This window comes from Pantherophis guttatus, chromosome 8, assembly GCF_059756535.1.
Source record: "Pantherophis guttatus breed Tessera chromosome 8, ASM5975653v1, whole genome shotgun sequence".
Taxonomy (NCBI): Eukaryota; Metazoa; Chordata; class Lepidosauria; order Squamata; family Colubridae; genus Pantherophis; species Pantherophis guttatus.
In genome coordinates, this window is record NC_142070.1 from 9,401,313 (window position 1) to 9,427,751 (window position 26,439).

Below are 26,439 nucleotides of genomic sequence, written 5' to 3' on the forward strand. Positions count from 1 at the left end.
AGCCAGCGCTGTCCGAAGACGTCTCCGTGGTCATGTGGCCGGCATGACTAAACGCCAAAGGTACACGGAACGCTGTTACTTTCCCACCAAAGGTGGTCTCTATTTTTCTACTTGCTTTTTTTACGTGCTTTCAAACTGCTAGGTTGGCAGAAGCTGGGACAAGTAACAGGACCTCACCCCGTTATGCGGCACTAGGGATTTGAACCGCTGACCTGCCAACCTTTCGATCGACAAGCTCAGCGTCTTAGCTGCTGAGCCACTGCGTCCCCATGATTAGGGTACTGGAGGTTAAAACATATGTATGTCTAGTGAAAAGAAGGACTAGGGGTGACATGATAGAAGTGTTCCAATATCTAAGGGTTACCACAGTGAAAAGGGAGTCAACCTATTCTCCAAAGCATGTGAAGGCAGGACAAGAAGCAATGGATGGAAACTAATCAAGGAGAAAATCAATGTAGAACTAAGGAGAAATTTCTTGACAGTGAGGACAATGAATCAGTGGAACAACTTGCCTCCAGAAGTTGTGAATGCTCCAACACTGGAAGTTTTAAAGAGGATGTTGGATAACCATTTGTCAGGAATGGTATAGGGCAGGGGTCTCCAACCTTGGCAACCTTACGACCTGTGGACTTCAAGTCCCAGAATTCCTCATCCAGCATGCACTGGCTGAGGAATTTTGGGAGTTGAAGTCCACAAGTCATAAAGTTGCCAAGGTTGGAGATCGCTGGTATAGGGTTTCCTGCTTGAGCTGAAGGTTGGACTAGAGAACCTCCAAGTTCTGTTATATATCCCAGGAATTCTAGGTTCAGCGTAGCTAAAGTATTATTGAAATTTTGCTCTGCATTTCTTTACTTCCAACCCAGAAGCTGGATTTCTAGATGAAGTGACGTACAATAATATCGTTCTGGGCCCTGGATATGACCGGCCGTACCAGTTTGATCCCAGCGTGAGAGAACCAAAGACTATCCAGTTCTACAAACACTTGAACCTGAAGAGCTGCATTTGGACATTTGACGCATACTATGACATGACAGAGTTAATTGATGTCTGTGGAGGATCCGTCACTGCAGACTTCCAGGTAATGCTTTTTATACGGGATACACAGAAATGACACTGGCATGTTGGTTCCTATTGTAAATTCACCTGAAGTATCATAGAACGTGACTGGAGGTTAAAACATATAAAGGACGGTCGCTGGAATTGGGTAGGTCTACTTTAATGAAAGTAAGGACTAGGGGTGACATGATAGCAGTGTTCCAATATCTCAGGGGCTGCCACAAAGAGGAGGGAGTCAAACTGTTCTCCAAAGCACCTGAGGGCAGGACAAGAAGCAATGGGTGGAAACTAATCAAGGAGAGAAGCAACCTAGAACTAAGGAGAAATTTGCTAACAGTTAGAACAATTAATCAGTGGAACAACTTACCTCCAAAAGTTGTGAATGCTCCAACACTGGAAGTTGTTAAGAAGAGATTGTCTGAAATGCCTAAGCAGGGGGTTCAACTAGAAGATTTCCAAGGCCCCTTTCAACTCTGTTATTCTATATATTCTATAACTCTAGCATATTAGAAACAGAAGCAACTTTGCAAACAGTAAAATTATCCCATTCCTGTCCATGAAGCCATTGCTGTCCCTGAAAAACTTCATTGGAGCCTTAGAAATCAGATCAGACCAAGAAACAGACACCATGTAGACCTAAAGCTACTTTAACTAGAACAGCCCTAGTAACGGAATCTTGCAAGTCTGATTGTAATTCCCTTCCTTTCTCGTTCATCTTCATGTCATTTTGGAAGGGTGGAGCTGTCTGGACTCAAGCCTTATCTGATCATGGCCTTCGCAATGAATCTTCCCTCTCTTTCAAAGCAATTCCTCTATACCTTTCTGGCTCCACAGACTGGCAGGCGCTGCAGGTGGCAGAAGGGGTGGGGAGAGATGGTTTCACACAGGCAAATGGAACTTTGTTCACTTGTCCGTGGCTTATGTGGCCCGGTTCCTAACGTGCGACGGAGTTGGGAGTTGAGAACCCCTGCTCTATACTCCCTACAGCTGGAGATGCCCTCTTTAATAATGGCAAAGGCAGGTCGAGATTGCCATCCAGGGAGGGAATTGCACAAAATTTAGAAATCGCTCATTGACTACCCTTTCTCTAGGGAATAGAGCTCCATCACCTCCATCATCCCAACTCTAATCAAGGGATTAAAGACCATGGATTCTCCTAAATGCGTAAGAGCAGGGGTGTCAAACTCAATTTCATTGAGGGCTGCATCAGGGTTGTGTTTGACCTTGGGGGGCTGGGGTTGACGTGGCCAAGGTGGACGTGGCCAGCTCGACATCACTCGTGTCAGGGGCGCCTGCGGTGGTCTGAGTGCTCTGCCAATGAAAATGGGCTCCCGAGCTCCGTTTTCAGCTGCGACAGCCTCCTGCAACCCTCTGCCAGTGAAAACGGAGCTGCAGGAGGCCGCCGCAGCTGAAAACGGAATCTGGGAGGGCCACATGCAGCCCTCCCAAGCTCCATTTTCGCTGGCAGAGGCACTGTGGGCCGGTCCTTCGCTGTTTCCAGGGCGGCCCCACGGGCCAGATCTAAGCACCCCGCAGGCCTTGAGTTTGACACCCCTGCTAAAACCACAGCTAAAGGCATTGGTGATCGCCTTGAAAACCCTTCATGGCCCCGGTCCAGGTTATTTGAGGGACCGTCCCACCCCACTGGGATTGACCCATTCCCACCCGTGCTGTCAGAGGAGGCATACTACGGGCCCCATCAACCTGACGATTCTGGTTGGCGGGGTCCAGGAAGAGAACCTTCTCTGCTGTTGCTTCTTCCCTCTGGAACATCTTGGCCCCCACCTGCACATTATGAGGTCGGCCCCAACCCTCCTCTCTTTTCCTACGGGCTTAAAGACCTAGCTCCATCAGTCCACCCCAGTGGGGGAACAGCGCAATGGAGGTGGCTGATTGAGTAATAACAGATCCAGGGGTGGGATTCTACCGGTTCGGGCGAATAGGTAGCTCCGACGATCAGCTCTGCCCACCAGCCCATCCCTGCACTTCACTTACATTTATCTTCGCAGCTGATTAGCGGGGCAGAGCGGATTGCCATGCCTCAGCTGTTTTAATTCCCTAGCACTAACGCGGAAGGTGATTTGTTGTTGAACTGCGCACTTGCGCAAAGCACACGATCACCGAATCGGTTGTTAAACCGGAAGGATCCCACCAATGAACAGATGCCATCTCCCCCTCACTGCGCTCCCGCCCTCCTCACATGTCCTTGATTTTAATTTCTGGTTTTAATTTATCCAGGTTTTAATGTAGATGGTTGTTTTTTTAAAATTTCTGTAAGCAGGCCAGGAGTTACCTTATGGTAAGACGGGCAGCCATGAAATTTTATAACTAAATAAATAAAACAGGGGAGGAAGTGGCCAAAGGATGGCCGTCATCTCGAAGTCCATCTGCACCAGGCCTTCCCTGACTCCACTGTCTGGTTCACCCATTAGAAGTCTGTGCATGATCAGAGGCTGCCCTGTGTGTGAAGAATCTGGCCTTAATTGAATGGAGGTTGACCTCCCTTTCTGTTCAGGGGGGCATTCAGGGGTAAGAGCTGTGGTGGCACAGGGGTTAGAATGCAGTGTTGCAGGCTGACTCTGCCGACCGCCAGCAGTTCGATCCCGACCGGCTCAAGGTTGACCCAGCCTTCCATCCTTCCAAGGTCGGTAAAATGAGGACCCAGATTGTTGGGGGCAATAAACTGACTCTGTAAACTGCTCAGAGAGGGCTGGAAAGCACTGTGAAGCAGTATATAAGTCTAAGTGCTAGTACTATATTATTATTATTATTATTTATTTAATTTTTATACCGCCCTTCTCCCGAAGGACTCAGGGCGGTGAACAGTCAGAATAACATACATATAATGTGAAATAAAAACAATTTAAAATAATTAAACCAATTTGGCTCATCAGTTAAGATCATCAGTGTAAAATTTAGACAATTTGAAAATTTATGCCAGCCCGGCTTGGTGAAACAGGAAGGTCTTCAGTGCCCGACGGAAAGTACGGAGATCTGGGATATATGTGTGCAGCCCCCAAGCATGGCTCCAATTTTAGCAGAATGCAGAAAAAGGCTTCTGTGTTATTCAGGGGATGAAGGACCCAGATTTCCCTGAAATATTAATAGCTCTGAAAAAACCTCTTTACGCAGCGCCCTAATTATGATCATAATCATTATCATCTGCTACCAGGGAAAGATAAGAGGGCCTGGTCATGCATACTTATTATTAATCAGCAATTAAGTAAAACGATAAGATTTTCATCTTCTTTTATTGCTTCTAAATTTCCCTCTCCTGAACAGGGAAAGAAATAGTTTGGCGATTGTGTGAATGAGAAAAAAAATAAAGTCTGTCTGCCTTCCTTCCTTCCTTCCTTTCTCTCTCTCTCTTTCTTTCTTTCTTTCCTTTCTTCCTTCCTTCTGTCCTCCCCCACCCTCCCCTTTCTTTCTTTCTTTCTTTCCTTCCTTCCCTCCCTCTCTCCTCCCTCCTTTCTTTCTTCTTTCTTTCTTTCTTTCTTTCTTCTTTCTTTCTTTCTTTCTTTCTTTCTTTCTTTCTTTCCTTCCTTCCTTCCTTCCTTCCTCCCTCCCTCCCTCCCTTTCTCTCTCTCTCTCTTTCTTTCCTTCCTTCCTTTCTTCCTTCCTTCTGTCCTCCCCCTCCCTCCCCTTTCTTTCCTTCCTTCCTTCCTCCCTCCCTCCCTTCCTTTCTCTCTTTCTCTCTTTCTCTCTTTCCTTCCTTTCTTCCTTCCTTCTGTCCTCCCCCTCCCTCCCCCTTTCTTACTTTCCTTCCCTCCCTCTCTCCTCTCTCCTCCCTCCTCCCTCCTTTCTTTCTTTCTTTCTTTCTTTTTTCTTTCTTTCTTTCTTTCCTTCCTTCCTCCCTCCCTCCCTTCCTTTCTCTCTCTCTCTTTCTTTCTTTCCTTCCTTTCTTCCTTCTGTCCTCCCCCCTCCCTCCCCCTTTCTTTCCTTCCTTCCCTCTCTCCTCCCTTCTTTCTTTCTTTCTTTCTCTTTTCTTTCTTTCTTTCTTTCTCTTTTCTTTCTCTTTTCTTTCTTTCTTTCTCTCTCTCTCTCTCTCTCTCTCTCTCTCTCTCCTCTTTCTTTTTTTCTTTCTTATCATTTTATGTTATTGCTATTGTTATTATTATTTATACGTCATCCATCTCTGTGTCCAAGGCATCTCCGTGTCCAAGATTTAAAAGCAAATTATGGAATTGAAGGCTAGAGATAGTAAAGCCTAAATTTTAAAGCAGGGGCCCTTATGGGCTGGATGGAGGGGCATGACCAGATTAGTCCCTCTGTTATACAAAAAGGCCAGATGGTATGTAAACATCGTACAGTACTTTTTCCTTCTGTGATGACAGGTTCGGGATTCTGCTCAATCGTTCTTGACAGTCCATGTCCCACTTTACGTCTCCTACGTTTACGTAACCGCACCCAGAGGCTGGGCCTCTCTGGAGCATCACACGGAGATGGAGTTTTCCTTCTTCTATGACACCATTCTCTGGAGAACAGGTAGGGGGTTAGTTTTATTTTTTCCATGACACGGGGTGAAAGGGTGAACTGTAGCACCCCTGAGATGCTAAGTTTCCCTCAGCTTGGCCAAGTGGCTTCTTGAGAACTTCTTTGGTTGCCTCCTACTGGAAGTGGACTCCAACCGAGGGAACGGGGCGATGTGATGACTTATCCACATTGATTGATACTTCGTTGAGGAAGCCCAGACTGTTGGCACTCTCTCTCTCTCTCTCTCTCTCTCCTTCAGGTATACAGACGGACAGCGTCCTTTCGGCCAAACTGCAGATAATCAGGATTTACATCCGAGATGATGGTCGGCTGGTCATTGAGTTCAAAACTCACGCCAAGTTCAGAGGTGAGTCATTCTTGCATTCTGCAACTAACCAAGCAGAGGTGGGTTTCAGCAGGTTCTGACCAGTTCTGGAGAACCGGTAGCGGAAATTTTGAGTAGTTTGGAGAACCAGTAAACACCGACTCTGACTGGCCCTGTCCCCATCTATTCTCTGCCTCCCGAGTCCCAGCTGATTGGGAGGAAATGGGGATTTTGCAGTAACCTTCCCCTGGAGTGGGGAGGGAATGGAGATTCTCTGCACTATCAGGCCTGGAAGGCAGATTAAGAAACCAATGCCATTGTTGGTCGGTGTTAGTTTAATTGTAAACCTTTAGTAACATAATTTTGCAAGTCTGAATGTGCTTCCTGCCTCCCTCCCTTTGTGTGAACTATAGAGGGCTTGCCTAAGACATTTACTCAGATGAATTTTATCTATTTATTTCTCAAATTTGTATAGCTGCCCTTCTCCCCAAAACAAGAAACTTAATTTCTTGGCCAGGGCTCAGGCCACTTTTATCTGATTGTTGCCTTAGTGGCAGCTCTCCCTCCCCTTCTTCAACGCCATTTGCTCTTCCCCCACAAAGAAATATTATGGTTATGCTTATTCTCTTACATCTTAACTTAATAGTTTCTTATTGCCTTTTTTCCCTGTATTCCCTGTACAGCAATTAACTGTATTACTTGAAAGACCATTACGAAACAAATGCTTCAAATGATTGATTACTTATAATTGTTTATTGTATAATGTATTTTTATGTTTTTGTCATATGTGTTTTATGTGTTTTATATCTGTTTTAATAAAGTTTATAAATTAAAAAAAAAAGAAGAAATATTATGGTAGTGAATCTGCTTATTCCCGTCCGCACAGGGCATTTTGTGATGGAACACCACACTCTGCCAAACGCCAAGTCTTTTATCATGACCCCTGACCACCTGGGAGGGATGGAATTTGACCTACAGCTCTTGTGGAGTGGACAGACCTTTGACTCTCCTTATCAACTCTGGAGAGCAACCAGCTCCTACAGCAGGTATGAAGGAGAACTTTTGAGATGCATTGGTTTTGAAGTTGCTACCAAAGTTGCTATCATGGTCCAAGGAGACTGGATGGATGGATGGGTGGATGGAAAGATGGAGAGATGGAAAGATGGATGGATGGAAAGATGGAGAGATGGATGGATGGAAAGATGGGTGGGTGGGTGGATAGAAAGATGGATGGATGAGTGGATGGATGGATGGACAGGCAGATAGAAGATAGATAGATAGATAGGTAGATAGATAGATAGAGTCCTTGACATACGACCATAATTGAGCCCCAAACCTCTGTTGCTAAGTCAAATATTCGTTCAGTGAATTTTGCCCCATTTTATGTCCTTTCTTGCCACAGTTGTTAAATGAATCACTGCATGGACCAGTCTCTTCAAAGAAGACGCAAGACTTAAACTCCCTCTTATTGCTGAGACAGAGTGGACAGTTATGGAATTAGGGCAGTTGGTGGGATCCATGATGCTGGTAGCTTTAGATACAGGTAGTCCTCGACTTACGACAGTTCACTTAGTGACTGTTGGAAGTTACAACAGCAGTGAAAAATGTGACTTATCACTGTTTTTCATACTTAAGACCGTTGTGGCCTCTCCATGGTCATAATGATCAAAAGTCAGATGCTTGGCATTCTGACTCATATTTATGACGGTTTGCCGTGTCCCAGGGTCACGTGATCAACTTTTGCAACCTTCTGACAAGCTAAGTCAATGGGGGAAGCCAGATTCACTTAACAACTGTGTTACTCATGTTAACAACTGCAGCGATTCACTTAACAACTCCGGCAAGAAAAGTCGTAAAAGGAGGTCACATTCACTTGTGTGTTTGGGGATTGTTATGTGTGTTGGACCTGGTCTTTGGGTGTTAAGTGAATTTCGTTGTATGGGTATACTGTGTATATACGTACAATGACAATAAAGTTATTTATTTATTTATTTAACAAATGTCTCACTTAACAACAGAAATTTCGGGCTCAATTGTGGTCGTAAATCGCGGACTACCTACAGTAAAGCAATAAACATTGCTTTATAATAATAATTCAAATAATATTACATTAAATTTAAAATATTATTTTTAAAGAATTAACATAATAATATGAAATTAAAAAGATGGGCGGAGGTGGGAGCAGGAAGCGCAAGAATAAATTATCAAGCGCATCATGTAATTCTAGGGAGGCTGCATTGATCGTAAGTGTGAAAAAGGCTCATAAAGTCACTCTTTGCAGTGCCGTTGTAACTTCGAACGGTCACTAAATGAACTGTATTATAAGTGAAGGACTATCTATATCTCCGTCTTTAATTCATAAGCCTACTTTCTGTCTGTGTGTTGTGGTGTTTTTTTTTTTTGGTTCATCTTCCACACATCTCGTGATCAACTAACCACAAGGAACTAAATTTATTCGTCATATTTCTATGCTGCCCACTCTCCGAGGACTCTGGGCGGCTTACACCAAAGACAGTATACTAAATAGCATATTGCCCCCAACAATCTGGGTCCTCATTTTGCCCACCTCGGAAGGATGGAAGGCTGAGTCAACCTTGAGCCGGTGAGATTTGATCCGCTGATCTGCTGAACTAGCAGTCAGCTGAAGTAGCTGCAGTACAGCACTCTAACCACTGCGCCACCTCGGCTCATCAATGTCTATGGAGATTCTCAGTCATCCGAGTTGTGGTTGTCCCAAAGGTGCTTTTTCAAAAGGCAACTGGACTTTCTTTGTTTTTCCTTGAAGAGGTTTCGCTTCTCATCCAAGAGGCTTCTTCAGTTCTGACTGAAGTTCCTCACCATTCAGTCAGAATCCGAAGAAGCTTCTTGGATAAGAAGCGAAACCTCTTCAAGGGAAAAAAAAAACCCACTTGCCTTTTGAAAAAATATCCACAATTGGGGAAACGCTTGCAGTTCAATGCACTAACGGCGGTACTTTATCTCTGCTTTCAGGAAAGATTATTCCGGAGAATACACCATCTCCTTAATACCATGTACGGTCCAACCCACACAATCTTGGGTTGACCCAGGAGATAAGCCCTTACCCTGTACGGCTCATGCTCCAGAAAAGTAAGTAAATGCTTACGTAGTTTCATGCCTGAAGATAAGCGTCACTATTTAAAAACCACCAAAAAAAAAGGAGAGGAAATTTTCAGCACACGCAGAAAGGGCCAAAGGCTATAATACTTTGCTTGAAATTCTGCAATTGGGAGAAGTTTAGCAGCTTGCTACATCGTCTTCCCCTACGGTATCTCGGTACAGGTTTGCGTGCATTTCTTGCGCATAAGTAAGCTTAAAGTCAACAAGGAGAATACAGATGGGGACAATTAGAGACACAATAGTAGGGGAACATCTGAGGAGTTTACGTGATGAGGAGGTTGAAATATTAACAATCATCAGGTGGAGGGCTATTTTCCGGAGGAATTGTAAGAGGATGTGCGTGAGAGAAGACATCGATGTCCAGACAATTATACATGACTGATGGAATGTAAGCAGGAAGAATTTAAAACAATACATGCTTGTGATCCTGTAAAGGTCTTCTAAGGCACAAAACAATACATGCTTGTGATCCTGTAAAGATCTTCTAAGGCCCGCGGGCTGGATCCTGCCCACGGGGTACTTAAATCTGGCCCTTGGGGCTGTCCTGGAAACAGAGAAGGATCGGCCCACTGTGCCTCTGACGGCGAAAACGGAGCTTGGGAGGACTGTGTGAAGCCCCTCTTCCCCTGGGCTCTGTTTTCCTCTGGCAGAGGACCAGCGAAACAAACTAAACACAAAACAAAAGGAGAAATTTGAGCATTCAAGAAGGGACAGGAAAGGCAAAGGGGAAAGAGGAAGGACAAAGACAAAGATGGGAAGAGAGCAAGGAAGGAAAAAGAAGGAAGGAGGGGAAAGAAGAAGAAAGGAGAATGAAGAGGGAGGGAAGGAAGGAAGGAAGGAAGGAAGGAAGGAAGGAAGGAAGGAAGAAGAAAGGAGAATGAAGAGGGAGGGAGGGAGGGAAGGAAGGAAGGAAGGAAGGAGGGAGGGAGATTATAATGAGAAGGAGGGAGGGTCTGAGGGAAGTCCTGCCTTAGCTTTTGGCCACCACAGGTGCCCCCGACACGAGTGACGTCGAGCTGGCCATGCCCACCATGGCCACACCCACCTCTGCCACGCCCACCCCAGCCCCCCACAGTCAAACACAACCCTGATGCGGCCCTCAATGAAATTGAGTTTGACACCTCTGTTCTAGACCCTGCCAACCAAAACTCCTTGACTGACAGGGTCCCCAGCATGTTACTTCTGTCAGATCAGGCCAATCCCATTCGGGTAAGATGTTTCTTCAGATAATTTGCTCCTATGCCATCTCTTTCTTTTGTGCTGGGCTTCAAATAGGATGCAAATATATCGAACGGTAAGAAATCAGGAACCAGGGTTGTTCAAATAAGTACTGGTTTATTCCATGCCACCTCTAAACAAGAATCTGAACTACTAACGGTTAAGGCTAATTGGCAGTAGATAAGATTCAAAGGAATTCAAGGAAAGCTGGACTTAGGGAAGGGACTCCAAACTCATGATGTGCTTGACCCCTCCCTTGGGCTCATGTCAACTGCCCAGTTGGGGAATCCAGAAAAAGGAACCCCAGGTACACCAAGAGTACAAAACTTTACTGAATAAACCACGTTGGCACGGAAGAAGCAAAACCAGCTCTGGGTTTCCTGCGCAAAAGCAAGCATAGTTCATTCCCCCTTTTCCCTATGGGCCACTCACAGTCCATTATGTCCACCAATCACTTCTGTTCATTTTGTTATGGGAACCAGCCAGCCACGCCGGGACATCTGCTCGGTGTGTCCTTGAGATGCCAACAGTGTCTCACAGAAGCCGAATACAGCAGCAGCCAAAATTGTGGAAACCTTGTGGGAAAAGTGTATTTTTGAGGTTTGATGGCTAATAACACCACTTATTTTTTTTGGAGTTCCAAGATAATCATATTCCACTGCTGGAATGGCCTGGGAATAGCCCAGACCCTAAGGGCAGTTCACCAAGGGAGGTTAAGCTACTGTTCCTGAAGCTAAAAGCTAAACATTCCAATCTTGATAGCTGGTCCCTGGGCCAAGTTGTGATTAGTTCAGCCACCACATGTCTTCACGTTCCCTTCCCACATTCTTTCTTCTGTCACCAACACAGATTCTCCCCCCCCCCCGGCCCCTGTGTTAATGCTTTGAAGGCGTAAGGATCAAAGAGTAGCGGTTGTTCCTTCACTCCTACCTTTTATTATTATTATTATTGTTTAGTCTTCTATACCGCTTTATACTGCTTTACAGCCCTCTCTAAGCGGTTTACAAAGTTAGCATATAGCATATTGCATATTAGCATATTGCATTAGCATTAGCATATTGCCCCCAACAATCTGGGTCCTCATTTTACCCACCTCAGAAGGATGGAAGGCTGAGTCAACCTTGAGCCGGTGAGATTTGATCTGCTGACCTGCTGAACTAGCAGTCAGCTGAAGTAGCTGCAGTACTGCACTCTAACCACTGTGCCACCTCGTGGAATCTTTATCACGAGGACAAAGTGATGCTTCGTCTTCAACCAGGCAAAAGAGTACAGCTCAGGGGTGTCAAACTTGATGCCCTATCCTCCCGCTGGGCGCCGAACCACTCGACAACTCACCTGGCTCTGCTCGTCCGCGCGGCAACACGGGCGTGGGATAGCATGGGGCTGCGCCCGCCCCTCCGACACGCTTCCTAGTTTCGGCCGGGACACGCGCACATTTACACGTGGGGGGGATGTACAGAGGCGCTTCGGTGGGGGGGGGGGGTGGAAGCGTCGGGGCTAGGGTTTCACAGGGTCGGGTAGCTTTTGCTTGGGAAGTTTCTGACATGCAGCAGCTGGCTCCTATCACCGCCCCGCCCGTTTCCAGCCTGCTGATTCACCACTGGCGGGGCGTTGTTCCGGGCTCCGCCTCACAGCTGGCGGGCGCGGGATGGATTTAAGCGCTACATGCCGTATGCATGGAGCGCCAATTTTACATCGTTACGACTGCAGCGTTTTCGGGACGGACAAGATTAAACCAGCATTACATTCCAACGTTGTTCTTGGTGGTTTGTCTTTGTTGCGCCTGAGGATTCTGAGACTTGATTTCACTGAGGGCCGCATCAGGGTTGTGTTCGACCTCGGAGGGGGGAGCTTGGGGGGGGCGTGGCCACCTTGACATCACTCATGTCGGGGGCGCCTGTGGCGGCCCAAGCATTCTGCCAGCGAAAACGGGTTCCCAAGCTCTGTTTTCGGCTGCGATGGCCTCCTGCAACCCTCTGCCAGTGAAAACAGAGCTTGGGAGTCCGTTTTCGCTGGCAGAGCGCTCGGGCCGCCACAGGCGCCCCCAACATGAGTGATGCAGTGGTGGGTTGCCCTCGGTTGAGACCGGTTCGCAAGAACCGGTAGTAAAACCGGCGGGAGACTCCGCCCACTGACCTGGACCTCCGCCCACTGACCAGAAAGCTTCTGCGCATGCGGTCCTGTTGCAAACCGGTAGTAAACGTAAGTAGAACCCACCCCTGGAGTGATGTCAAGGTAGCCACGCCTATCCCCTGCGTTTTTGCTGGCAGAGGCACCACGGGCCGGTTCTTTGCTGTTTCCAGGGCGGCCCCATGGGCCAGATCTAAGCACCCCGTAGGGCCCCCGGGCCTTGAGTTTGATACCCTTGGTATAGCTAATCCTCGACTTAGAACCACAATTGAGTCATTGGGGAAGCCAGATTCATTATCACAGCCGTGTTACTGATTTAACAACTGCAGTGATTCACTGAACGACTGTGCCGAGAACGGTTGTAAAATGGGGCCCTTAACTGCCTCGCTTAACAACAGCATTTTTGAGCTCAGTTTTGGTTATAAGTCGAGGACTACCTGGTATGTGCTTACATGACAACCTTCAAAGTGACGAGGATGCTAGTCGCCTACCCTGGAGGAGCTGAAAGGAGCTAGGTTGGGAAACTGGAACCCTGTTTCCTTGGCTTTGAAGCGTTAATCTCCTTCTAGATTAATCTGATTTAATGTATTAGCAAGTCCAAAGTTTTGTCCCAGTAGGACAAAAGATAATCTGCACTGATTAAAAAAAAACAACCAACACTTCTAGATGTCCTCCGGTCATTCCTGAAGGTATTTTGAAATGTCAGCATTACTTGAATAGAAACAAAATGCTTTGAGATCCACCCATGAGCTTCACTGCACTGCTGCTTAGTTATCTTTGTCCTAGCTAATAACTAGGTTAGGAGAAGACCTGGAAGGTTTCTGGGATGGTGCGTTGTGCAAAACTCAATGTGTCGGGCTACACGTTTGATCGTGCAAGACGTCATTCGTCGATCCGAAAAGCAGAACCTGCAGCAGCGGGAATAATAAATAATAAAGATGATGAGGATGGTGTTGTCGTTGTACAAACTCAAGCCATTTTGCTTAGATTGTGGTCTACTGTATTTTGCGAACCTAGATAACCATTTAATAACCAGGTTAGACATGAACCCTACTTGATGATAATTCTGGACCGATCACCCTCTTCTCAATCCTTCTCAAATGAGACAATGGTTGGTTTGCTAGGAGATATAAGATTTGACTTCTCTTGACAGCTAAGGTTTTCTTAATTGTTGAGAACTTGGCTGAACAGCTGATTTCCCCCCACCCCCGGGGCTGTTCCTGGAGGGAAAAACCCAGAGAGGATAACATTTGGATCAGGGATGTCAAACTCAAGTCCCGCAGGCTGGATGCGGCCCACAGGGTGCTTAAATCTGGCCCATTGGGCCGGCATGGAAATATCAAAGGACCGGTCCGCAATGCCTCTGCCAGCCAAAATATCAAAGGATCGGCCTAGAAGGCCTCCGCGTGCCCTAATTTGGCCAGCAAAGTGCTGTTGGAGGCCGTTCAGGCTGAAAACGGGCCATACAGGGGCCTCCATGTACTCCATTTTGGCCAGCAGGTTGCTACAAGAAGGCGCCTGTCCCATCTCAGCTCCCCGCCCCCTGCTGGAGAACTACAATGCTGATCCAACCCTTGAAGAAATCCAGTTTGACACCTCTGATTTAGATAATGCAATATATATAAGGTAAAGGTAAAGGTTTCCCTCGCACATATGTGCTAGTCATTCCCCACTCTAACGGGAGGTGCTCATCTCCGTTTCAAAGCTGAAGAGCTAGCGCTGTCCGAAGACATCTCCGTGGTCATGTCTAAATGCCAAAGGCGCACGGAACGCTGTTCCCTTCCCACCAAAGGTGGACCCTATTTTTCTACTTGCATTTTTTACGTGCTTTCGAACTGCTAGGTGGGCAGAAGCTGGAGCAAGTAACAGGAGCTCACCCCGTTACGTGGCACTAGGGATTCGAACCGCCGACCTTTTGACCGAAAGGTCGAACTGCTGACCTTTCGAGTGACAACCTCAGCATCTTAGCCACTGAGCCACTGCGTCCCTATATATATATATCTCAAAGAAAAAGTTAGGAAATAAACAAATATTCCTGGCATTATTACTTCCTGTGACCTTATTTCTCTATTCCCTTTCTTCCCCATATAGATTTTTGATCCCAATTGCCTTTCAGCAGACTAACCGCCCGGTTCCCGTCGTGTATTCCCTGAACACGGAGTTTCAGCTCTGCAATAATGAAAAAGTTTTTCTCATGGACCCAACTAAAACTGAGATGTCGATGGCCGAGATGGACTACAAGGGAGCTTTTTCCAAAGGTATGATTTGTGTTTTGAGATTTGGACGGGGCATAGAGCTCTTCAAGGGAACGGCTGTTCTGACCTAGGCTTCCTGAGTCAGTAAAACACACAAGTAGTCCCAAAAACCTCTTTTATTTCAACAGCTGTGAATTCTGTTCATTCACAGATGAGTCCCAAATAGTTGTAAAGAGTCCTTCGCGATAAGGCTGATAATCACCCACCTTTACCTCCCTTGACACGCTGCCAAAGACCTAATTGGCAAAGCCACAGGGAGTCCAGAATCAAACAGAGCTTCCGACTGTAAACTGCACAGAATTAACAACGTTGCTTCCTGCAAAGGGCCACGTGCCTTTGCTCCTCTTTTAAGTCTTATGGGAGGGGCCAATCATCTCCAGGCCTTACTCCCGAGTCGTCCCTTTTGTTTTAACTGTTCTTGCCTTCTGGCAGTTCTGCGCACACACACAGTGGGAACAGGCTCCCCCTGTTCCTCTGCCTCGCTGAGGCTCCGGAGTCCGCACATAACTTCCAGATGGCCGTTTCTCTGCCTCCGACACAGAGCCCTCATCCGAGCCTTCCCCAGACTCCAGAACTGGCCCATGGTCCTCCCCAGCCTCCTCACTGTCCGACTCTGCTGCCAGCTCCGTAGGCTGCTGGCGGACCACAACAACGGCAAGGAAAACGTCAGGGAAGGTCACAGAAACGTTCTGTGGGAAAATAAACTAGATTGAATTGCAGAATAAGTGAAACGGCAGCTGATTGGACGGGCATAACTCTTCAATTTCTGAAGAGCCGGGGTTGCACAGTGCTTAAAAGGCAATATTGCAGACTAACTCTGCCGACTGCCGGCAGTTCGATCCTGACCGGCTCAAGGTTGACTCTGCCTTCTGTCCTTGAGGAGCCAGATTGTTGAGGGCGATAGGCTGACACTGTAAAACCGCTTAGAGAGAGCTGTGAAGCGGTAAATAAGTCTAAGCGCTATTGCTATAGCAAAACAGACATCAGGAAGGTGTGGCGTAATCCTGACGTAATGGAGAAGTCAGCAAGGCTGTTCCCCTTCAGTGGCATTTGAAAAGCCAAGAAAGGTAAACAAGAGGATATTTCTCTGGGCCCAGTTAGTTCACCAAAAGATCGAAGATACGCAGGTAGTCCTCGACTTACGATCACAACTGAGCCCAAAATTTCTTTTGCTAAGCGAGACAGTTGATAACGTGAGCTTGGCCCCCTTTTATGATCTTTTTGGCCCAGTTGTTAAGCGAATCACTGCCGTTGTTAAGTGAATTATGAGGTTGTACAGCTCTTCCCTCCCCTTCCCCATTGACTTTGTTTGTCGGAAGCCACTGGGAAGGTTACAGAAGGTGATCACATGACCCTGGGACTATGCAACTGTCATTGCAACTGCCAAACCTTCAAATTTTGGTCACGTGACCATGGAGATGCTGCAAGCAGTTGTTATGTGTGAAAACTAGTCACAAGTCCTATGGAGATTCTCAAGTCAACCAGGTCATGGTTGTCCCAAAGGTGCTTTTTCAAGAGGCCACTGGACTTTCTGGGGTTTTTTTTTTTCCTTTGAAGACGTTTCGCTTCTCATCCGAGAAGCTTCTTCAGCTCTGACTGAATGGTGGGGAATGGAAGGATTTATACTCCTTCCAGACAGCTGGTCATTTGCATCCTTTTTAGAGAGTCATTGAGGCCACTTGGAGGTTTGTCTGTGTCCTCGGAGTCCCCTGAATATAAATCCTTTGGTTCCCCGCCATCCAGTCAGAGCTGAGGAAGCTTCTTGGATGAGAAGCGAAACATCTTCAAAGAAAAAGCAGAAAGTCCAGTTGCCTCTTGAAAAAAGCACCTTTGGGACAGTCATAAGTCACTTGTCAGCATTCTGATGCTGCCATAAAAAGGAGGAGACGAGGCTTGACTTTTCACCTACTTATTTTCTCTGTAGATAATATCCCCTAGGAGATGGGATGGGAGGGGGGAACATTCCTGTGGGGTGAGGTCAGAAGCTGGGGAGACTGACTTGGAAGATGGCCAATGAGAAGATGAGAATTGGGGAACGGAAAGGGAAGGGTTTGGGGGGTCAGAGGGTTAGTATCGGCTACAACGAAGTCGGGGCCAGATCTGTCGTACTCAATAAATGGAATATTTCAGCAAAGATTAATTGTTTGGGAGTGCGATTTATTTGAGATGACATCGAAACCTGACATCACTTTTATTTTGGGCTCTTGTAACTTCAAACGATCACTAAATGAATGGTTGTAAGTCAAGGATTTACCTGTATATAGCTAGCAGTCCACTGGGCTCATTTAAAATCTTAACAGAATGCATGGGAGCTCCCAGCATTCGCAGTCCCCAGCTTGTATACAGTAGTGGTCAAAATTGTAGAAACCATTTGGGAAAAGTGTATTTTTGAGGTTTGATGGATAATAACACCACTTTTTTTGGAGTTTCAAGATAATCCTATTCCACTGCTGAAATGGCCTGGGAATAGTCCAGACCTTAACCCAGTTGAAAATCTATGGAGCCGACTAAAGAAACTTGTTAGTCAGAAGCGACCCAGCAATAAAACCCAGTTAATAGAAGCAGTCCTTCAATCTTGGTTTCACATGATAACAGCTACAGAACTAAAAGACTTGGTTCACTCCATGGGAAGACGTTGTAAGGCCCTAATTCATGCTAAAGGTTACCCAACTAAGTATTAACTGACATGGTGATAATTTTTGTATCTCTCGTTTTTTTATGGTGATAATTTTTGTATATCTCGTTTTTTCTACATGTTTTACTTTTCTTCTTTGTACTGTAACTGCTATTCTAATAGCAAATCCTTCATAAAAGTTATTGCATTACATTCTTGATTCAATTATCTTTCCATTGATATATAATTTTATTGTATTACTCCAAAAACACCTTTTCCCAAAAAGTTTCCACAATTTTGGCCACTACTGTATAGTTGGCATTTTTAGAACATGGTGTCCTGTTCCTCTTCAAACATGAGAAGTATACCAGGAGATTTTAGAAGGACCCTATTTATATGGTGTTCATTTTATTAAACTATAGGGTTTTTTTTTATATATTATTAAATTTGTATGCCACCCATCTCACTGGCTGGTTCCTAGAATTTCTTGCTTAGCCGTCTGTTTTGCAGGAAGCTGTATAAGTAAACTCCCTGCAATGCACGAGGGTAATGTGTAATAGATATTTAATATTGGAATATATGTATTTATGTTAATATATGTATATATGTTAATCATATGCATATATATCCCATGAAGCAGGACAGGGTGATATTTAATGCATGCTTAATATATTAATGTATGCTTAATGTATGTATATATGCGCTATAAAGCAGGATGGGGTAAAAATATGTCTGTATTAAACGTTGGGTTGTGATTATGCCCAGGAATGCTTCAGCTGAGCTTCCACTCTGCCTCTTTTCATTCAAACCTTGCTTCAATAACTCATTAAATGTTCAGGAAGTTAAGTTGATATTATCATAGAAGTCCCAGGATTCCAAGCTGAACTGGGAGATTGGCAACATAAGATGAGGGAGTCAGCTGGGAAAGTTTGGCACGGCACAGGTTCGAGGCATCTTCTCGTTGTCCAACATCTTCTATCATAATGCCAAATTTTGAATTCAGCTCTCCTCTTCCTTTGAGCAATGCAGCCATTTTCTTGCTAGAATCGGGACTCAAATGCCTGTCATGGTTCCAAGTAACACCCCCAATGAAAGAAGACTCCGAGGCTTGAAGTTCCTCAAAGTTCCATTTTATTAGAGATGTCATATTGGCACATTTGGGAAAACCCGAATCTGAAAGCTTCCAGGTTTTCCCCACCCAACAGAAAGTCCTAGTCCTTGCCCAGCATCCACATGGCCCAATCAAAGCACCGTCCCAACTGGAGAGGCCTCCTAGTTCCAATCCTCCAGATGCAGGGCAAGATGTCCTTGACTCTCTGAGAAAAGAATGTTATTATGACTATATATCATCCATGCTCCATACAATCCCCCCTCCCAGTTTCCCACTGTAGGAAATGTGGCAGGCCTGAAGGCCCAATGAAAAAGATGGCTTCCAAGCCTGACAACGCCCTTCTCTGGATATTTGTCCTTTTGGTGCAGGAATTGCACAGTTGCAGGAATTGGGTATGTCTAGTTTAATGAAAAGAAGGACCAGGGATGACATGACAGCAATGTTCCAATATTTGAGGGACTGCCATAAAAGAAAAGAGGGGATCAAGCTATTCTCCAAAGCACCTGAAGGCAGGACAAGAAGCAACAGGTGGAAACTAGTCACGGAGAGAAGCAACCTAGAACTGAGGAGAAATTTCCTGACAGTGAAAACAATTAATCAGTGGAACAACTTGACTCCAGAAATTGTGCTCCAATACTGGAGGTTTTTAAAGAAGAGATTGAACAACCATTTGTCTAAAATAGTGTAGGGCAGTGATGGCTAACCTTTTATGTCACCGCGTGCCGGCCTGTGTGCTGGAAATGGCACGTGAAGCCATCCCACAAGGAATGCGCAGCCCCCTGGCCTTCATGTGTGTGGGAGCGGCGATACCCAGAAGAGCAGCAGTCCATCGCGCATGCACGAGCCGGCACCTGAATGTTCGTTTCCAACACAGCCACGCGCCCGACGAACAGCTGGCCATCATGCATGCGCGCGACATAAACCCGGAAGTTCGGGTGCCGGCCTGCACATGCGCGATGGAATGCCACTCTTCTGGGTTTCACTGCGCACGTGACGGCCAGCTGACTGATGCACATATGTGCGCACAGGAATGCGGAAGAGGAGCCAGTGAGGCCACGCATTCCTCGCGGGATGGTTTCACGTGCCACTTCCAGCACACATTCCATACGTTCCCCAAAACTAGTATAGAGTCTTCTGCTTGAGCAGAGGGTTGGACTAGAAGACCTCCAATGCCCCTTCCAACTCTTGTGATTCTGTTGGACATTTGTTGCATCTGCCTGATCTCAAATGTTGTTTTTTTTTTTGTTTTTAACTCAGGTCAAATCCTGTACGGCCGAGTGATGTGGAACCCGGAGCAAAACCTCAATTCCGCCTACAAACTGCAGCTGGAAAAAGTCTACCTCTGCACAGGGAAGGATGGCTACGTCCCGTTCTTCGACCCAACGGGCACAATATATAACGAAGGGCCCCAGTACGGCTGCATCCAGCCTAGCAAGCACCTGAAGCACAGATTCCTGCTGCTGGTACATAGCACAACTCCTGTCTCCATAAGATAAAACTTTGACTGGGGGGGAATTTCAACGTATAGCCATCCATTTAGGGGCCGTTCAAGAAAATACGCTCCCATGTAACACCTCTCCTGCGTGAGCTGCACTGGCTCCCGGTGGTCTTCCGGGTGCGCTTCAAGGTGTTGGTTATCACCTTTAAAGCGCTCCATGGCATAGGGCCTAGCTATCTTCGAGACCGCCTGCTGCCACCGACGACCTCCCATCAACCCGTGCACTCCCACAGAGAGGGCCTCCTCGGGGTGCCATCAGCCAAACAGTGCAGGCTGGTGACCCCCAGGGGGAGGGCCTTCTCTGTGGGTGCACCTTCCCTCTGGAATCAGTTGCCCCCAGAGATAAGGAGAATCCAAGACCTCAGTGCCTTCCGCCGTGCCCGTAAAACCTTCCTTTTCCAACAAGCCGGGCTGGCCTAATTCTTTTTAAGTGTTTTTAATTGTTTTATTTATCGTTTTAATTAATGGGGCCAAATTTATATATATATATTTTAACTGTATTTTAATATTTGTATTTGATGTTTTTACTTGGCTGTTCACCGCCCTGAGTCCTCAGGGAGAAGGGCGGTATACAAATTCAAAATAAAATAAAATAAAATAAAAATAAAAAACACGTGATCGATATTCAGGTGTTTGACAAGGGGCATGGGTTTACGATGAATTCAGCATCATGGGTTTGCCATTGGAGACTTTCCCAGACAGCTTCCAATAACGCATTGTAAGCCGCCCTGAGTCTCCGGAGAAGGGCGGCATATAAAACTAAATAAATAATAATAATTAAAAAAAAAAAAGCAAAGTCCACGGGAAAACAACCGTGGCAACGAAAGTTTTTAAAATTGGGAGTGACTCACTTAGCAGCCAGCTTGCTTAGCAACAGAAATTCTGGTCCCAATTGTGGTCGTTAAGTCGAGCACTACCTGTACATGATGGGAGTAAGGAACTGTTTTCCTGTAATAGTTAATAACTTGATAACTTACCAGAATGTAATATACGGTATGTGCTAATTAATGAAATCAATTAATTAATTTAAAACACCCATTCATACAGTGAATCTATCTAATGTCTAGTTATGTCAGGGTTCCGACCGATGCCCTAATGAAAGCAGTCCAAGGGACTCGCAGGAGTCTTCTCCATCACCATAGTTCAAAGGTCTCAATTCTTTGGCGCTCTGCCTTCCTTATGGTCCAACTTTCACAGTCCTACAGTGCAACTGGGAAAACCATAGCCTTGACTATACGCACTTTTGTTGGCAGGGTGATGTTTCTGCTTTTTAGTGCGCTGTCTAGCTTTGCCATAGCTTTCCTCCCCAGGAGCAAGCATCTTTTAATTCCTTGGCTGCAGTCCCCATCTGCGGTGATGTGTTAGGATTGCAAATCTCAGAATTCCCGGGAATTCTGCGAGTTCCAGTTCTAACATCTCTCTGGACATCATTGGTTTGAAAGCGTTTGTCGAGTGCATCGGTATCCTGATAGCTTTGTCATCATCCTCACCTTGTCCTCAATTCTTTTAACCCGCAGGACCGGAGTCAACCAGAAGTGACTGACAAATACTTTCACGACGTCCCTTTCGATGCCTATTTTGCATCCGAGTTGGCCGATTTCCACCAGGTCAGCAACTTGCCAGGAGTGGATGGTTTCGTCATGAAAGTGGACGCCCTGTATAAGGTACGTGGCATACAAATTAATTCATGCGTTGGAAAGCCTGATTGAAATTCTCGGGGTTGTTGTCTCAGGAGAACGGTGGAATGCTGTCTTCTTCATCGCTGACCTAAGGGGGAAAGAGAAATATTTGGGGTGTTGCCCTGAGCTCTCATCTTTATGGAATGAGACAGGCTGATGAGGTGGCTTTTCGGCTGAGGGAGAATGGTGTTCATCCTATCTTGGAGAAAATGTTGATGTCCCTTTGCATAAATTCACAGTTGGATGTCTGTGAAGATTCTCAGTCACCCAGGTCACAGTTGTCCCAAAGGTAGGTTTTTAAAGAGGCAACTGAACTTTCTGGTGTTTCTTTGAAGACGTTTCGCTTCTCATCCAAGAAGCTTCTTCAGCTCTACCACATATTTAGTTTTGCCCATATTGACAGCAGCAAATGTTATATTTGCAAAATACTGGAAAAATGAGAGCACCCCACCAGATGAGGATGTAGTTCAAAAAAATTTAGATTGTGATGAAATGGACGGTCTAACCTTAAAAATAAAAGATAAAGAAGACACAGAATATTACCAGATATGGAATAGATTTTATGAGTGGTTAGAGACAAAGAGGTAGAAAGACTACGAATGTATGTATTAAAAATAAAGATGGTTGATAACTACAATCATAGTGAACATATGTTTTCTGAGGTTTTCGCGGGTGTTTGTATGTAGGTCTTTGGTTATTCGGGTTTTCTCCCGCGTAAAATTGGAAGTATCTTGGCGACGTTTCGACGAAGTCTCATTCGTCATCTTCAGGCTGGTGTTTTCGGCTTCGTGCTTCTAGGAGCACTTCCAATTTTACGCGGGAGAAAACCCGAATAACCAAAGACCTACATATGTGTATATATATATATATATATATATATATATATTTGTTTTTCTTTCTTTTTCGTAGGTTTTATGTGTCTTTCTCTTTAGCCAGGTTCTACCTACGTAAACCAAGATGTTTGGTTTATCAGGCGTATCAGGCGAACCTAATAGAAAGCCCCCCTGGCCACGGCCGTCATATGCTCTTCTAAAGACAGCCGTGCATCCAGGAGGACAGCCAAGTTACGCGCCCTCTCCGTGGGGGCCAATGTCTCGCCCCCAATAGCCAGCGATGGCACCAGCTGGCTATATCGGGACGCCGGCAACCACAGCCATTCAGTCTTGGAGGGGTTGAGTCGGAGCCTGTTCCTCCCCATCCAGACTGCACGGCCTCCACACACTGGGACATCACTTCAAGGGCATCATTGGGGTGGTCTGGGGTGGAGATGTACAGCTGGGTGTCGTCAGCGTACAGATGGCACTGCACCCCAAAACCACGGATGATCTCACCCAGAGGCTTCACATTCTTGATTAAATTATCTTTCCATTGATATATAATTTTATATATGGTACTACTCCAAAAAAAAAAAAAAAGTGGGGTTATTAGCTAGTTTTAGAAAATACACTTTTCCCAAAAGGTTTCCACAATTTTGGCCACTACTGTAATTCCCTATATCTTAAAATCTCTCACGTGAGGTTTCCTTGTTATCGTTTCATCAAAGGCTTCCTTTTCCCAAACCTTTAGGAATGTAATCTCATATGAAGCTGTGGTCGTTTTTGATTTCTTGTTTCTTTAATGATTCTTTAATCATTCTGTTCTCTTTTTTTTTGTAAACCCCCTTGGAAATATGGATTGGAGAATGATGATGCCTATAATATCTGTAATAAATATTAATAATTTATCCAGTTCAGGAGTGAGAAGAACCATAACTGTGAAATTAGATTTGCACAGTAACAAAAAAGGTTTTAATGGAAATAGTTGGCTTAGTTCCAACTCTTAAAGCTGGAACTTAAAGCTCTTAAAATATGGCCGCCTCAGTACCATCCGGCACTAACATGAGCAGGAGATGCCACAGATCTGTGGGCTCCACTGTGGTAGCACATAGAGTGGGGCCCAGAAACAGGGTCTTTCTTTTGCTACAGCACCCCAAATGGGGTCTCAAAAGTGCTTTTTTTCAAAAGGCAGCTGGACTTTTGTTTTTTCCCTTGAGGAAGGCGTTTCGCTTCTCATCCAAGAAGCTTCCTCAGTTCTGAGTGATTGGTTTCATTCGGTCAGAACTGAAGAAACTTCTTGGATGAGAAGCAGGGGTGAAATGCTATTGGTTCGGGCGAACCTGTAGCGGCGGGTGGTTCGGAGAACTGGTAGCGGCGGCAGCATCAGGCTCCGCCCACCCGCCCGCCCGAACATCGTTAGTGACCTATTTTTTACCCTCCAGAAGGCTTTGTACATGTGCACAGGGCCCAAAATGGCACACTCAGCACGCGCACTCCCAAACCGGTAGGGAAGGTAAGTAGATTTCACCCCTGATGAGAAGCAAAATGTTTCCCTCACAGAAAAAACAAAAGCCCAGCTGTCTTTTGAAAAAAAAGCACCTTTGAAACAACCGTGACTGGATGACTGAGAATCTCCACAGACACTCCAAAGGTGGAACTTTCTGAGAAAGTACAAGTCTTATTTTCAAGGAGAAGACGGTTATTGTTCTTTCGTTTCATTTATTTATTTAGACTTATTTGCTGCCCATCTTACCTCATACAGGGAGTCCTCTACTTAACGATCACAATTGAGCCCCAAATTTCTGTTGTTAAGTGAGGCGGTTGTGAAGTGAGTTCTGCCCCCGTTTCTTACGACCTTTCTTGCCACCGTTGTTAAGTGCATCACGGCAGTTGATAAGCGAGTTAACCCGGTTGTTAAGTGAATCTGGCTTCCCCATTGACTTTGCTTGTCAGAAGATCGTAAAATGTGATCACATGACCCCGGGATGCCGCAACCGTCATAAACACAAGTCAATTGCCAAGCGGGATGGTCATAAGGGTGAAAAATGGTCATATCACTTTTTTCAGTGCCGTTGTAACTTTGAATGCTCGCTAAATGAAGTGTTGTACAGTAGTGGCCAAAATTATGGAAACCTTTTGGGAAAAGTGTATTTTTGAGGTTTGATGGCTAATAACACCACTTTTTTTGGAGTTTCAAGATAATCCTATTCCACTGCTGGAATGGCCTGGGAATAGCCCAGACCTTCACCCAATTGAAAATCTATGGAGCCGACTAAAGAAACTTGTTAGTCAGAAGCGACCCAGCAATAAAACCCAGTTAATTGAAGCCATCTTTCAATCTTGGTTTCACATGATAACAGTTGCAGAACTCAAAGACTTGGTTCACTCCATGGGAAGACGTTGTAAGGCCTTCATTCATGCTAAAGGTTACCCAACTAAGTATTAACTGACATGGTGATAATTTTTATGTATCTTGTTTTTTCTATGGTGATAATTTTTGTATATCTCGTTTTTTTCTACGTGTTTCACTTTTCTTCTTTATACGGTAACTGCTATTCTAATAGCAAATCCTTCCTAAAAGTTATTGCATTACATTCTTGATTCAATTATCTTTCCATTGATATCTAATTTTATGGTACTACTCAAAAAAAAAGTGGTGTTATTAGCTAGTTTTAGAAAATACACTTTTCCCAAAAGGTTTCCACAATTTTGGCCACTACTGTAAGCCGAAATCTCCCTCTGTACCTTAAAAGAGATATTGAAATCACATCTTCTGAATGTGACGCTTGTTCTTTCTTTTTGGTCAGGTGGAAGCCGGGCACCAGTGGTATCTTCAAGTGATCTACGTCATCGGTCCCGAGATGATTGGGGGGTCCCGGATGCCACGTTCTGTGGTACATCATCCGAAGCGCGGCCGCCGAGACCTTGTGGACCACAAAGGTGTCCCTGTTCTGGATGACTCCTTGATTTACGACAACGAGGGAGACCAAATGAAGAATGGCACTAACATGAAGTCTCTCAGCCTGGAGCAACAGGAAGCCGTCACCGTGGCCTCTCTCTCTCAGACCGGAGCTTCCATTGGCAGCGGCTTTGCGGCCGTCCTGCTTCTCGTCCTCGTCCTCTTGTCCATCTGCTTTGTCACCAGGAAGTGTCGGAAGCACCGGAAGAAGAAGAAGAAGAAAGCGGCCAAAGAGATCGCAGAGCAGTACCCTCTCAACACGAAAGTCGAGGCAGCCAAGCGGTACGCCGAGGGCCTGGAGAAGAACGTCAGCGGACAATACTGCACGGTGAAGAACCTCAACCTCCTCTGTGAAAACGAAGGTGCCTATAAGGTTAGGGGAACGAGGGTCAAGCAGATGAACCTGGAAGTGAAAGTTCATAACAATTTACACGACGGGACCGAAGTTTAATGGCCTGCGCCTTTGGGAAAGGGGGAAGAAATGTCTTTATATATATATATATATATAAATTGTAAAAAAAAAAAAAAATGAGGGGAAGAGGAGAAACCTTCTATAATTTTTTCTAAAAAATTCTTCCCCCCACCCCCACCTCGTTCTGGTATTTTTATAGTAGTCATGTGAGGAAAAGGGAAGAACAAAATCTTTGCATTTTGTTTGCTTAAGCCAGAGGTCTCCAAACGTGACGGCTTTAAAATTTGTGGACTTCAACTCAGGGGTGTGCTTCAAAAAATTTAGCAAGGGGTTCTCTGCCCGGTTGCTGGGTAGTCGTGCCCATGGTGGGCGTGGCCTAGTTGGCCTCCTGCACCATGGCGGGGGTGCGTTTTTGCCCTCCCCGGGCTCCGGAAGCCTTCCTCGAGCTTCTGGGAGGGCGAAAATGGCCTCCCCAGGCTCCAGAGGCCCTCTGGAGGCCGGAAAAGGGCCCATCTCTGGCCTTCAAGAACTTCCAGTAGGCCCATTTTTCACCCTCCCCGAGCCTCCGTGCGCCCTGCACTTACCTGCATCCAAAACGGGTCGCGTGGGGACTCCGGGGAGGGGGCAGCCAGGAATGGGATTTGGAGGTTCTCCGAACTGCACAGAATCTTAGCTAGAGGTTCTCCTGAACCCCTGCGAACCCCCAGCAGCCCACCCCTCCTTCAACTTCCATGGCTGAGGAATTCTGGGAATTGA

At 45.8% G+C, this 26,439-nt stretch overlaps 1 protein-coding gene across 1 annotated transcript in view; it reads left to right on the plus strand.

The window, feature by feature from the left end:
* The window catches only part of FRAS1 (Fraser extracellular matrix complex subunit 1), a 447,420-nt gene extending 421,585 nt beyond the window's left edge, over positions 1–25,835 (plus strand). Inside the window, exons 65-73 of the mRNA XM_060687010.2 lie at positions 864–1,078; positions 5,391–5,541; positions 5,789–5,896; positions 6,741–6,900; positions 8,846–8,962; positions 14,432–14,598; positions 19,578–19,783; positions 21,336–21,482; positions 25,120–25,835. Coding sequence (XP_060542993.2) covers positions 864–1,078; positions 5,391–5,541; positions 5,789–5,896; positions 6,741–6,900; positions 8,846–8,962; positions 14,432–14,598; positions 19,578–19,783; positions 21,336–21,482; positions 25,120–25,722 — 1,874 coding nt within the window. The 3' untranslated portion in view covers positions 25,723–25,835. The remainder of the gene's footprint in view (positions 1–863; positions 1,079–5,390; positions 5,542–5,788; positions 5,897–6,740; positions 6,901–8,845; positions 8,963–14,431; positions 14,599–19,577; positions 19,784–21,335; positions 21,483–25,119) is intronic.
* The last annotated feature ends 604 nt before the right edge of the window (positions 25,836–26,439 follow it).